The 13,130-nt window shown below is 49.4% G+C and overlaps 1 protein-coding gene across 7 annotated transcripts in view; it reads left to right on the top strand.

Moving 5' to 3' along the window:
• ASAP1 (ArfGAP with SH3 domain, ankyrin repeat and PH domain 1) overlaps positions 1-13,130 on the top strand; it is a 381,209-nt gene that overhangs the window by 75,219 nt on the left and 292,860 nt on the right. For 6 of the 7 annotated variants that reach the window (XM_051844826.2, XM_051844821.2, XM_051844824.2 and 3 more), the window contains one exon: positions 8,446-8,572. The exons of the other annotated variant lie outside the window; for it this stretch is intronic. In XM_051844826.2, coding sequence (XP_051700786.1) covers positions 8,446-8,572 — 127 coding nt within the window. The remainder of the gene's footprint in view (positions 1-8,445; positions 8,573-13,130) is intronic. 7 annotated transcript variants of the gene reach the window in all.

Genomic DNA, 13,130 nt, shown 5'->3' with positions numbered 1-13,130 from the left:
ACTGGCGGTTGGGCCATGTGGCCACCTGGCTTCCAGCAATGGCGGCGGGAGCTAGAGCCTAGGATGGTGTCAGGGTATAGATTGCACCATAGATAAGGCTGCGCCATTTTCCTAACAGTGTCAGTAGCCAACAATTATCAATCACTTACCTTTAATCAGTAACAAAGCGAAGCATATGGCATGGATTATCTCAGCTAAACCTTACAACAACCTTCGGAGCAAAGTCTTATCTGTGTCCTCCTTTTAAAAGTAAAGAAACTGAAATTAAGCCTAAAACTCCATCAGGTGGCAGAGCTGGGATTGAACCTGGGTCATCTGAATCCACATCACCTGCTCTTAGCCACTAGAAATGGCACGAAAAAGGGTGTCCGCTGAGTGATCCAGTGCCATATTTTATTCTGTTACAGATTTTGAATAGTAGGCAAATATAGGCATTCTTGGACACTGTGATACAAAGGCCAACATAATCTTTGGAGACAGGGATTTTCTGAAGAGAGAGTCTTACTGCCATCCTTGAAATGTACCTGGGAAGGGTGCAGGAGTAGGAAACCTCTGGGAACCAGGACACCTAACACCAGGCTCTGGTTCCCTCAGCGATCCTGGCCCAGGCAGCTGACCACGTGCCAATCAGTTTTCTCATCTGAAAAATGAAAGAATTGCAAAGTGCATTATTTTTGAATTCTTCCTGCCTCTTGTTGAAGATGATACAAGATCCTCTTTCCAGTTTTCTCCCTCCCGTTTAAATCTGTGCTTACTCATTCAATCATTCATTCTATCTATCCATAAGTATCTCTTAAGGGGCATTGGTTCCAATGAATAGAAACCCAACTGGTCTCAAGGAGCTCACAGTCTAGTTGGAGAAATGCAAATTTTGGGAGAATGGTGCCTTGGAATAGGGCCATAAAACAGGCACATTGTAGATCCTGAAGTAGTACAGAAGTGGGCATGATTAGGTGTGGCCAGCTAACTTTGAAACAAATTCACCAAAGAAAAAGAAAAACCTAGAGGTTCTGTAAGTGTTTCTCATTTTGCAGGTGGAGGTTTCTGTTTCAGAGATAAAGTAAGATTTAAGACCGTTCACCTCCGTAGATGGCAAGTTTTTAGGGATCCTATAAAACACCACAGTCTGTCTTCACTGGCGGTTGTTTTACTTATATTGGAAATGATGTCGCTCATAAAAGAGAGCCAGTTCAATTCAAAACACATTTATGGGGTTCTCCAGGGGGCCTGTACTAGGCAGAGCCTTCTGTGGGGGAGAAAAGCCTGCAGGCTTTGGACTCAAACCCACTGAGAACTTTTCCACCTGTTAACATGGACCTGGAGCAGACTGTGCATGTGAGTCCTCAGAAAACAGGCCACACCACCAGGTTACTGGGAAGATTCAGGCAGTGGTGCTTGTACAGTGCCAGACCTGGGGCTCCCAGGACCATCCCTTAGTTCCTGGGAGATGTGGGTGATACAGAGATGGATAGGAGTTAGTCTCAGAAATGCCCTGCAGCTCCCTGCTAATGGCCTGCAAAGATGGCCCATGTGCTTGGGCCCCTGCCACCCACATGGGAGACCTGGAAAGAAGCTCCTGGCTTCTACCTGGCCTGGTCCCAGCCATTGCCGCCATCTGGGGAGTGAACCAGCAGATGAAAGATCTCTGTCTGTCTCTCCCCCTCTATAACTTCTGACTTTCAAATAAATAAATTAAAAAAAAAAAAAAAGAGTTCCCCAGAAAGAAAAAAAGATCGTGCATGGATTCCAGTGAAGGGCTGTCCTGCTGATGTCTGTGGTGGGCCCATTCCCCGTCTTTGCTGAGGGCGCACAGCGCCGCGGCTGATTCCCTGGGCTGTAAATCTCCCTGCTCCCTCATGCTCTGCAGCTTGCCAAAGTGCCCTCCAACTGCGCGTTTCCCTGGGTAGAAAAGGGGAATATTATAATAATACCAGCTGGATACTGTTGCTGTATTAAGTGAGGTCATGCCTGCAGGGGCTCAGAACAGTGCACCAGGGAGGTACAAGCCCCACAGAGTCAGCTGACAACTACTGCTGTTTATTTACAGGACAGAGCAGAAATACACACCTGAGTTCAGTCCCTTGATTTCTGCTCCTTGTAGCTTTAGGGTTCTCAGCACTTCTGCCTGACTCTTTTTCCCCCACCTCCATCAGAAGGAACGGTCAGGGAATTGGGAGGTAGAACAGTGTGTGTGTGTGTGTGTGTGTGTGTGCAAACCACCCATGTTCTCTTCTCTACTTAGAACATTTTAGCAGTTTTACTTGGTACTTAAGTACATTTGGGACTTGCATAGGGATTTTGTTATGATTATTACATAGCATTGTGTGAGTGCACTTGAGAAACACTCATACAAAGAACATGAGAAAGGCATGCTTTCAGTCACATGGAATATGTCAGCGTGAGCCCAGCAGTACAGCACACGAGATCAAACACAGCCCTCCTCCGTCGTGCTCCCCAGCAGTGCTCTCCTGTCCTCCCTGACTTCATTAGGATGGTAAAAACCGGATTCATAAGTGATCAGGTGAAGTAAGGAACTATGGATGCGTCGTCTGCCTGGGGTGGGATATGTGTCTGACAGAGTTGCACTCTGTATGAGCTACAGTATGACAAAGAGACCAGCTCTGCAGGCAGTGGAAAAGGCACTGGATTTAGAGTTTGCCAGGCTCAGGGACTTACCTTGCAGTGAGATGTCATTGTATTTCAGGTTCCATTACTGGAACATTTGCATATCGGGGCTATTAGGTGAATGAATCAGACACTGTATACACAACAACCAGACCAGTGCCTGGCCTAAAATTAGAGCTCAGAAAGTTCTACCCCAGATCCCACCAGCCTCAGGCTTCTCTCTGGTAAATTTGGAATAATTTTTAAAAAGTATTTATTTATGTATTTATTTGAAAGGCAGAGCAAGAGACAGAGAGGGAGATAATTATGCTTACTTTATAAAGTTGTCAGAGTTAATTTAAAGAAGGGTATGTATTTCAAAATTCTATACTTAGCCAAGTGTCTGGTACAAAGCAGGTGTTGGTAGATACTTTGTTTTTGCAGAAATATGAAAATTTATGTCTCCAAATATGACTTTCAAAGTTCCCATAGTAGTATCAGAAAAATACCGTCTACTTATGATGCGTGAGATCCTGCTAAGCACTGTATGTTCCTTATCTCATTGAATCCTCAGAACACTGAGAGACAAGTACTATGGTTGCTTCCATTTTATAGATGTGAAAACTGAGATTCAGAGAAGTGAGGCACTTTAAGGGCTGACAGACATGGCAGAGATATGAGCTTGTCTTTCTTATTTGCAATTCAGCCTTACTCATGCTCCTGCAAAATAAATGCCCAATTCTATCTCTCCATAGTTGACTTGCTCAGAATATCATGTATGGGAACTGCACTCTGTGAAAACAGGCTTTTATTATATAAACTCTTCTCACATCTGATCTTGATCAGTATTCATCCTATCAGACTCTATTATTTACTTTTTTTTTTAAAGATTTATTTATTTATTTGAAAGAATGAGTTACAGAGAGGCAAAGGCAGAGAGAGAGAGAGATCTTCCATCCGCTGGTTCACTTCCCAGATGGCTGCAACAGCCGGAGCTGCGCCAATCTGAAGCCAGGAGCCAGAGTCTCCCATGTGGGGGCAGGGGTCCAAGGACTTGGGCCATATTCTGCTGCTTTCCCAGGCCCCAGCAGAGAGCTGGATTGGAAATGGAGTAGCCGGGACCTGAACCAGCACCTATATGGGATGCGGGCACTGCAGGCAGTGGCTTTATTCGCTATGCCACAGTGCTGGCCCCTATTATTTACTTCTAAATTGCAAAACTATTTCTAATGAACTTGACCTCACAAAGGATACTTAGAAAAACTAAGGTTGTCAAGTCAATTTATTCTCAAATCCAGGCTCCTAGACCTTGGGAATCACTGTGCAGTTTGTCCTTCCTCCTCCAGGTGACTAATGTACAGGTGTGTCACGTTGTGGAATGATAACGCAAGGTGTGTATACTCACACTCCACATGAAAGGGGACTCCAAGGGAAATTGTATTGGTTGGCTCTTCACTGCACATCAGTGCGTTTGTCCACATCTTCTATTTCATTCCATGCAGCAGCCTGAGACAGTTTTTAATATCACCCTAATTTTGCAGATGAGAAAACAGAGCTTATAAGGGACAGAGCAGAGATCTAAACACAGGTCCGTGTAGCACAGAACACGTCCTCTTCCCATGCTTCCCCACTGCCCCTGTCCCAGGAGGGCATGGGGAATCTTTGACGCACACCATCGCTGGCCATCAGTGGGTCTCAGACCTCCAGTAGTTCCTCTGGGGTTTAGTAAATGCCCCATCTTCCCCCCACCATGTCTTCACCCCTGGCTGTTGACAGATAGCAAATGTACCCTTTGGTTATCAGGGACACGAGGAGCATCCCGCTAGCACCCATCGGCAGGGCTCAGATAGGTCACAGCCGGGGGGACCATAAGGATTCTATAGTCTTTGAGGAGGATTGTACTGATGACAACAAAGATGATGCTTGCTTTATATAAAGCTGAGTGTGCGCAAGTACAAAGATGCGCGTGTGTTTCCTGGCTTGCAAATGGTTGGTATGTATTTCTGGGCAGCTCCACGCAAGAAATCCAGCCCTGAAGCTTTGCCTGCGTCAGACTTTCAGACACCCAGAAATGGCTTTCAGGGTATTTGAGAAAACGAGAGGTACAGATGGTTTGCACTGGGGCATGGTTTCAGGTTTGAAGAGGATTAGGGCCTGTGAACCCCAGAAATGGTAGGTAGAGGTGTGAACCTTTGAAATTCTAATTGCAGACCAGTCTGAGGAGGTATGTACTTAGCAGTGCACAATATCTCATTGTTAGCATATTCCTTTCTTGGCCCTTGGAGACGGGGAGGAGCAGATCTATAACATAATCTTCAAATGAAACTGAAACAGCGATTGGCGGCAGGAGTTTGGGCTCTCTGGTGAATTCAGTCCAGAAAGAAATCCCTGGCTGTTTACCGTTGCAGTTGGCTTAGCTAGCTGTGGTGACCTTGATTTCCTCGCACCTGTGGAGCTGAGTGCATACACAAATCAGCTCCAGCTTGGGGAGATCTGTGTGGCCTTTTTGGCAACCCATCCCTTTATTTTATAAGTGATGGCACCAAGGTCCAAAGGTAACAGTATCAGTTATTAGAAGAGAAAAATCTGGAACACAAGGCCTCCTGGAATCAAGGCAATTATTCACTGACTCTAGGCTTAATCACAGCTCATATTTATTGTCTACTATGGGCCAGATACAGAGAATGTCAGGGGCTTCCAGCCTAGGGGTGGTGACAGGTGCTAGATGACAACTGTGAACAGAGGGAAGACTAGGAACAAAATGCAAAAATCAAAGTCTGAATGTATTTATTTGCAGCCTACAGAAAGGTAAGCCATCTTGGAGTGCAGAGAAGTCTAAGTGCCTGGTGTTTTGTTCTCAGTGCTTTGTGGAGTACATGAGATTACTGGGGCTCAGGGAGCTTAGGTATCCAAGCTAGTCGGGGCCATATTTGCCTGGAGTCATAGAACTTTCCAGATGCAGGAAAAAGAGGTAGGATTTTCTCCTGGGTGGCCCAAGTTCCTGTCAGACTACAACACAAAAAGAGACTTCCAGGTACAGATCTTCCACTGCCTGCTATCTCCACCTGGCTCTCTCTCAAGGACCTCAAACTTGGTTATGTCCCAAATCAAGCTTTTGAGGAACGAGTGAGGACAAGTGGATGCCTGTTAATTTGTATACTGTTTTTTTTTTGTTTTTTTTTTTGTTTTTTTTTGTTTTTTTTTTTTTTTGACAGGCAGAGTGGACAGTGAGAGAGAGAGAGAGACAGAGAGAAAGGTCTTCCTTTGCCGTTGGTTCACCCTCCAATGGCCGCCGCGGCTGGCGCGCTGCGGCCGGCGCACCGCGCTGATCCGATGGCAGGAGCCAGGTGCTTTTCCTGGTCTCCCATGGGGTGCAGGGCCCAAGCACCTGGGCCATCCTCCACTGCACTCCCTGGCCACAGCAGAGGGCTGGCCTGGAAGAGGGGCAACCGGGACAGAATCCGGCGCCCCGACCGGGACTAGAACCCGGTGTGCTGGCGCCGCTAGGCGGAGGATTAGCCTAGTGAGCCGCGGCGCCGGCTGTATACTGTTTTTTAAGACTATCTCTCCAAGTAGGTTTCTCAGCACTTCATGTTGCTCTGGGAGGGTATTATCCATGTGCATTCATTCTCTTACAAGATGCCCACCTGCAGCATGGCCCCACCTAGGACACCAGTGAGCGCCTCACTGGACTTCCCAGGAGCACAGTGGGGCAGTCCTGGGAGATAAACTCCTCCCACTTTGAGCGGCACAAAGCACAGGATCTTGTCCATTGCCATTGAACTCCGTAACAGCCTCCTGGGCTGGGACCCTTATCTTTCCCTTCAAGTGAGGCAGCTGAGGGCTGAGGGCTGCCTGTCTGTGTGGCTCCCCTCCCTCATTCTTCTTGTTCGGCATGTCACCTTGTCAGAGAGGCCTGTCTGCACATTCCTTATCCTGTAGCAACTCCATCACTTGTGTTCTTATTTACTGCACGCTGCAGTGCGTATTTGCTGGTTGTCTGCTTCCGTACTCAGAGCAGTGACATTGTTGTGATTGGATTTCCAGGGTGCAAAGTAGGTGCTTGACTGTTGACTGTGCTGATGCATTTTGACAACCACCTGGCACCACGGTTGGGCCCAAGGCTAAGACAAGAACCCTGCCTTTGGCTAGTCGGTTGTAGCCAGGGGTGAGGACCTGAAGGGACACCGTACCGTACCGGATGGCAGAGCTCAACCCGGGGAGGCCACAGGGCCAGCCTTCAGCCCCAAGGGACTGCTGTCTTCTCTCCTGTTGGCTCCACTCACTGCTAAGCTTCCTAAGTGCCTAGCTTTTTTTTTTTTTTCCCCCTTTTCTTCGTTTTAAAATGAATTTCATCTGCAGTCAGTAGCGAGAAACTAAAAGGATTCTTGGGACTAAGTAGATTTAGTTTTAAAAAGCTGCAGGGCTGGAGCTGTAGCATAGCAGTAAAGCCGCTGCCTGCAGTGCCGGCATCCCATGTGGGTGCCGGTTTGAATCCCAGCTGCTCCACTTCCAATCCAGCTCTCTGCTTTGGCCTGGGAAAGTAGTAGAAGGTGACCCCAGTCCTTGGGCCCCTGCACCCGCGTGGGAGACCTGGAGGAAGCTCCTGGCCCCTCACTTCAGATTGGCGCAGTTCCCGCTGTTGCAGCCATTTAGGGAGTGAACCAGCAGACGGAAGGCCTCTCTCTCTGCCTCTATGTAACTCTTTCAAATAAAGATTTAAATAAAAAACATTTTTTAAAGCCGTCTGCTGGATGGCTCAGCCAGGAGTGCACTCATACTTTTTCCGCTGAAATCTGGCATCTGTTGAGCACCATTCGCGCCTCGGGGAATGCCTTTTACACCCCCTTGACATCGTCCTTCCTCCAGGTCTTAAAAAAAGGCGCAAATGAAAGATTACAAAAATTAAAACCACCTTTCATTTGCCTTCTCCCAGTAGTTTAGCGACCCAAGCACACTGCACGGGACTAGCCTTCCAGACGCGGTGCGCTCCCTGCGCCGGGAGAGCGAGCGGTCAGCTGCAAGCCCGAGCCGCCGAGCCGGCTCCCCGCCCCTGTGCCCCGCGCCCGGCCCGCGGCCCTCGCAGCAGGAGGCGGCTCTCGCGGCCTCGCTTCCTGCACCCACACGGGACTAAAAAAGAACACGCACAACTTTTTTCGGTCCCGCCACCCCCCCGGCAAAAACGCGTTAATGAGCCCTCTGAAGTCACCGCGCCGGGGGCGGCCGGCGACGGATCGCCGGGGACGCGGGCTTCCGGAGCCCCGCGACCCGCCGCGGCCGGAACGAGGCCCGCGAGGCGGCGCGCGCGGGGCGGGGGCGGGGGCGGGGGCGGGGGCGGGGGCCGGGCCGGGGGCGGCGCGCGGGCGGAGGGGCGGCGGCGCGTGCGCAGAGCACTTCCTTGTTTGTCCCCGTGACTGGAGCTGGAAGCGCCGCCCGCGGGAGTGCGCGCCCAGTCAGTCAGTCAGTCGGGCCCTCGCGGTCGCCTGTCAGATTGCCGAGGAGCTGGGCGAGCCGCCCGATCTGCCCCGCGCGCGCGACGCCCGCCGATCCCCGACCCCTCTCCCGCCGCCGTCGCCGGCATGAGCAGAGGGAGGCGGGTCCCTGAGAGCCCCCTGCCTCGCGCGTGGCTCGGAGTTTGAAGGGCCCCGCGCCGATCTCCGCCGCTCTCCTAAACCCCCGCCGGACTTTTCTTGCCTCCGCCTCCGGGGACGCAGGCCGGGCGCCGGCGGCGGGCTGCGGGCTGCGGCGGGGCGTTCATGAGCCGCCGGGCGGCCCGCGGCCCCGGGAGCCTGCGCCGTGACTCACCCCGCGCCCCCGCTTGTGTCTCGACCCCCCCGGCAGGATGCCGGACCAGATCTCCGTGTCCGAGTTCATCGCCGAGACCACCGAGGACTACAACTCGCCCACCACGTCCAGCTTCACCACGCGGCTGCACAACTGCAGGAACACAGTCACGCTGCTGGAGGAGGTAGGTCGGGCCGGGGGACGCTCGCGGTCCCCGCCGGCCGCTGCAGGCTGGCTCTGCTCTCCCAGCCTGGGTGCCGGGGGAGCCACGCCCCTCTGGGACCCCCCCCCCGCCCTTGTCCGAGTGAACCGGGGGCTTCAGACGTGCAGGTCCCTCCCCACCCTAGGTGCGCAGCCTTGCCGGGGTCCTGCGAGTGTCCAGGCCCGGGCACTGGCCGCGGGGAGAGGACTGAGCGAGCCCTGGACATTCCGAGGGTCGCGGAAGGGGGAAGTCCTCTCCCGATCTTGCACACTGCCCGAGGGTCTGGCAGTCTGTTGGGCGCTTCCACATGGTCGTAACCCTCCTACAACCCGCCAAGTAGGTAGCATCAGGCCACCGAGGGCAGAGAGGCGAAGCGGCGTGGCCAAGGTCACTAGCAAGGGACTGGGAGACGGGCAGCGAATGCGCCTTTCCACGGCCCAGCCGCGCCCGCAGACCCAGCTGCAGAGATAAGGGCCGGTGGAAAAATCCCAAAGGAATGAGGAGCTCAGGCTGGGATTTTCTCCGCCCCAGGACTCCTCCTCGCTAGTCCTTACTGCGAACAGCGCAGGTGAAAAGAGGTGCGTACGCAGAGATCCCCACCTGGAGACTGCTGGGTCTCTGGGCTGCTGCTCGGGCAGGACTTGCCCGCAGGGCTCTAGCAGGCTGTGGAGGGAGGTCTGGATGAGCTGACCAAACCGGGAGTAGCGAGGCCTAAGGCTGCAGAAAGAACTGGACCACCCTGCACGAAAGCAGTGGGGTGTTTGGGGGCTGGGCCAAGGGCAAAGCCATTCCTTTAAAATTTTAAGTGAATTAACAGGGTGGGATGAAAGGTTAGGTAAGGAGGAAACCACAAACCCAGAATTACAGAAGCCTCTGGAAACTCAATTCAAAATAGGGCATTTGCCCTGGAACTCAAGACCCCATCAAGCAGCACCCACTCACCCCCAGCAAGCAGAGCTATCCCACCTGTAAAAGGCAGCACTGGGCGGAAGTTAGGAAGGGGCGTGGATTTCTTCCGGTGGGTTATTGTGTTGTGTGAGGTTTGGAGAAGCACTTTCCAATTTCAGCCCTTTATGGACAGCCCTCCATATCCTTGGGATGCTTGGGTTTCTGTAGGCAAATCGCTGTTGATGTGGGTTTTGATACCTAACGCTTGGACACATGCAGAGCTGATAGAAGGAAGCATGAGGGTCCTAAATGTTGGCAGGGGAGAGAATTCTGTTAGTGCTGGATCGGGTCTTGCCTGCCTTCCTCGTGCTGTGAGCCACTCTGAATGTTTTACTCTGCTTGGGGATGCTTCTAGAGATCTCTTTGGAGTCAGTGGTGGGTGAGTGAAGTGAATTTTGAAGTGGTTGGAGAAATGCCGCCTAACTAGGTTTTGTTTGAAAGCCAGAAGTAAATGGATTTTTTTTTTTGTCTTTATAATTGTCAGTCTGTTGCTCTGAGCCTACTGCTGTCTTAAATTAAACAGAGTTGCCAGGTATTCAGCCCCATTATTGGTCTGTCCTTCACTTAATTGTAGTAAATTGGAACTTACTGACCTGGCGCATTTTCCATCCTTTTTCTATATTAATAGTGTATGACTCTAAAAGATGTGACATTGATTAGACTGAGCGTTTATTTTCTTTCTAGGTAAGTTCTTCATTGCCTGCTAATAGAGCTGCCAGTTAGTTTAACTTTCTGTTTCTGCACGTTCAGATAGTGTTAATGTATTTTGCAGGGTGTGATAAGGGTATTTGGTGATGCTAGGTGTTAGGAGAATGTGTGCATATTTTGCAGCAATTCCTAGGTCAGGGTTAGTGATAAATGACACGCACCTGCTATTGATCTTGCTAAACATAAGAGTAAATGCAACAGATTTGTGTATGTGTCAGTGTGGAGAGCAGAGAAGGAGGAAAATTCTGTTTAGCAAGGTTGGGAAGAAAAACAGATTTAAGCATTAAAAAAGTGTGGTTACTTATGAACTGGAGAAGGAATTGGAGCAAGGCTAGAAGTTCAAAAGTGTCATGTTAGAGTGCTTTGATGAGTCTCATGTTTTAAGAAATACAGCAGTGAATGTTTCATGCAAGATGACACAATAATTTTGTGTTTTTTTTCTGAACTAGAAGTATTGGGTTAAGGCATCATTCTCCCTAATCTGCATATTTTAATTCTTGAATCCAGTTCTGGAGGTGAGACTCTGAGTGGTTACCTTTTGCATAAGTGTGCAGTGTATGCCTTAGTTTCTTACTGGTGGATAACCACTACAGTTCAAATTTTATTTTTTTATCCCTGATCTTACAAGTATGGAAGGGAGTATGTTATAAATAATTAAGTGGATCACAATTCAGTGTTTCAAAAACATAAGGCTCAAGATTACCACCCCAAATATAAGGAAAAATTTTGGGGCATACCACAAAATCTTGTTGGCATATACTTCACAAGTGAGATATTTGGAAACTTGAAGAATGTGGCTTGTGTTATTTTGTGGTTATTCATAGGAATAGAACTTTTGGGTACTTTTTTGGTGATGTGGAAACTCCAGATAGGAATTAATTTGGGTAGTGTGGAATTCTCTCAATTAAAAAAAAAGTCTCCTAGTAATTAAGTGCCTTCCAGTTTATGACCTTTCCTGCTGTGTGGATTACTTAGGAAAATATATGTAGCTCAACCAAAAAACTGTTAAATCTTCAAACCTGGAACCCCAGTGTATGATACTGTCCCTTTCACTGTGTTTCCTTGGCAGAGAGTGTGCTGTGTTGTGCAGATGTTAGTGGTTTTATTTAAATCTCCCTGTGATGAGCACTCTAGGCAATGGATCAGAAATAAAGGGTAAGAGGCAGTAAGAGTTTATGTCTGGGCTTCACCTCTAGGGTCAAAGGCCAGGCATGTCTCTGGGCATCCCAGTTTGCCTGGCACACAACGAGTGCCTTTGGGAGGCAGGAATGGATTGGCTGGTATCCTGCCAAAGTTTCATCCTGGTGTGTATTTTCCAAGGAAAAAGCCAGTGTTTTGCCTACTCAGCAACCAGAATACACTGATGTGTGCCATTTTACTTGTGACCACTTGGAAATTATGAGTAAGGAACTGGGAGATGACAGAGTTTTCCTGTTAAAGGAGCAGGCAGGCGTTTTGGGACCACTGTGAGGAGTGGCTAATACTTGAGTGCCTTTTGAAAAGGAGAGAGAGTCAGCATGATAAAAGCAGTTCTGTGAGGTGAGTTAATGTTGGGCCAGCACTTAATTTTGGTGACAGTGGAGGAGGTGTGGTGCCCATTTACTGAGCTTCTGCTCCGTACATGGGCCTGTTGCAAGCACATGGCATGCACGATAACATTTAACCCTCCTGTGCACTGTGACAGAGGGATAATTACTATCTCCGTTTTACAGAGAGGGAAATTGAGGCCCTGAGAGATGAAGTGATTATCCTAAGTGGCTAGTAAATAAAATGGAGTTGGTAAATCCTTCAAGCAGTTAAGACAGAAAGCAGATGTGTTCTGAGTGTTCTCAGGGACATTTTTCATGGCATTGGAGAGAGCATCAGAGGCTTCACGATTATTCACCTTCTAATCCGAGTTTCAGGAAACGGGTCCTTAAGTTTGTTAGAAGCTTAGTGTTTCTTCATGCCGGCATTCCTGTTCTGTGCTCTCACAGCTTTGGGTATTGGTTTTCAGAGTTAATTGTGGTGACTTATTGGGATGTAATCTATGAGCGGCATTTGCTCAGCACACTTTTGTGGAGTATCTGCCATGTACAAGTCACTTTGCCAAGCTCTGTTTGGGGTATTGGATTGTGTTATAGAGAAACTGATGGTCTTTGAGGAAGAAGGAAGACTGTAACTCTTGGGGCCAGCGCCTTGGCTCACTGGGTTAATCCTCTGCCTGAAGTACCGGCATCCCATATGGGTGCTGGATTCTGTCCCGGTTGCTCCTCTTCCAGTCCAGCTCTCTGCTGTGGCCTGGGAGGGCAGTGGAGGATGGCCCCAGTGCTTGGGCGCCTGTACCCACATGGGAGACCAGGAGGAGGCACCTGGCTCCTGGCTTCGGATCGGTGTAGCTCTGACTGTAGCGGCCATTTTGGGGGTGAGCCAACAGAAAGAAGACCTTTCTCTCCGTCTCTCTCTCTCACTGCCTAACTCTATCTGTTTAAAAAAAAGAAAAAAAGACTGTCTCTTAACAAGGTGGGGAAGGGCAGTTGGGGATACCTACTAAATCACTCAAACCACCCTCCAGTCAGTAGTCACATTGTTGGGTGCCTGGAATGTGTGAGATCTGGAGATGCAAAGGTGAATAACTTGGCTGTCAAGGTGTACAGCCTGGAAGTTTTCTTAAGAGAGCTGGTGATCAGTAAGTGGGGCTGGCATCAGAAGCTTGTCATAATATATGCAGATGATGTATTCAGTTCTTTTTGAAGCCATAGAAATGTTTGAAGAAATGAGCGAAGACATGGAATGTAGATTTGTTATCAAAGCCTCTGTCACAGTAATAACAATACTCATCAGTTACTAGTGTTTCTGTGATGTGCAAGCCCTGTGCATGCTATTATTTAATGCTTATCTTTAC

Source organism: Oryctolagus cuniculus, chromosome 6 (assembly GCF_964237555.1).
Source record: "Oryctolagus cuniculus chromosome 6, mOryCun1.1, whole genome shotgun sequence".
In the NCBI taxonomy this organism is placed as follows: domain Eukaryota; kingdom Metazoa; phylum Chordata; class Mammalia; order Lagomorpha; family Leporidae; genus Oryctolagus; species Oryctolagus cuniculus.
The sequence above is the reverse complement of the archived record's forward strand: the minus strand, read 5'-3'. Positions and strand labels throughout refer to the sequence as shown.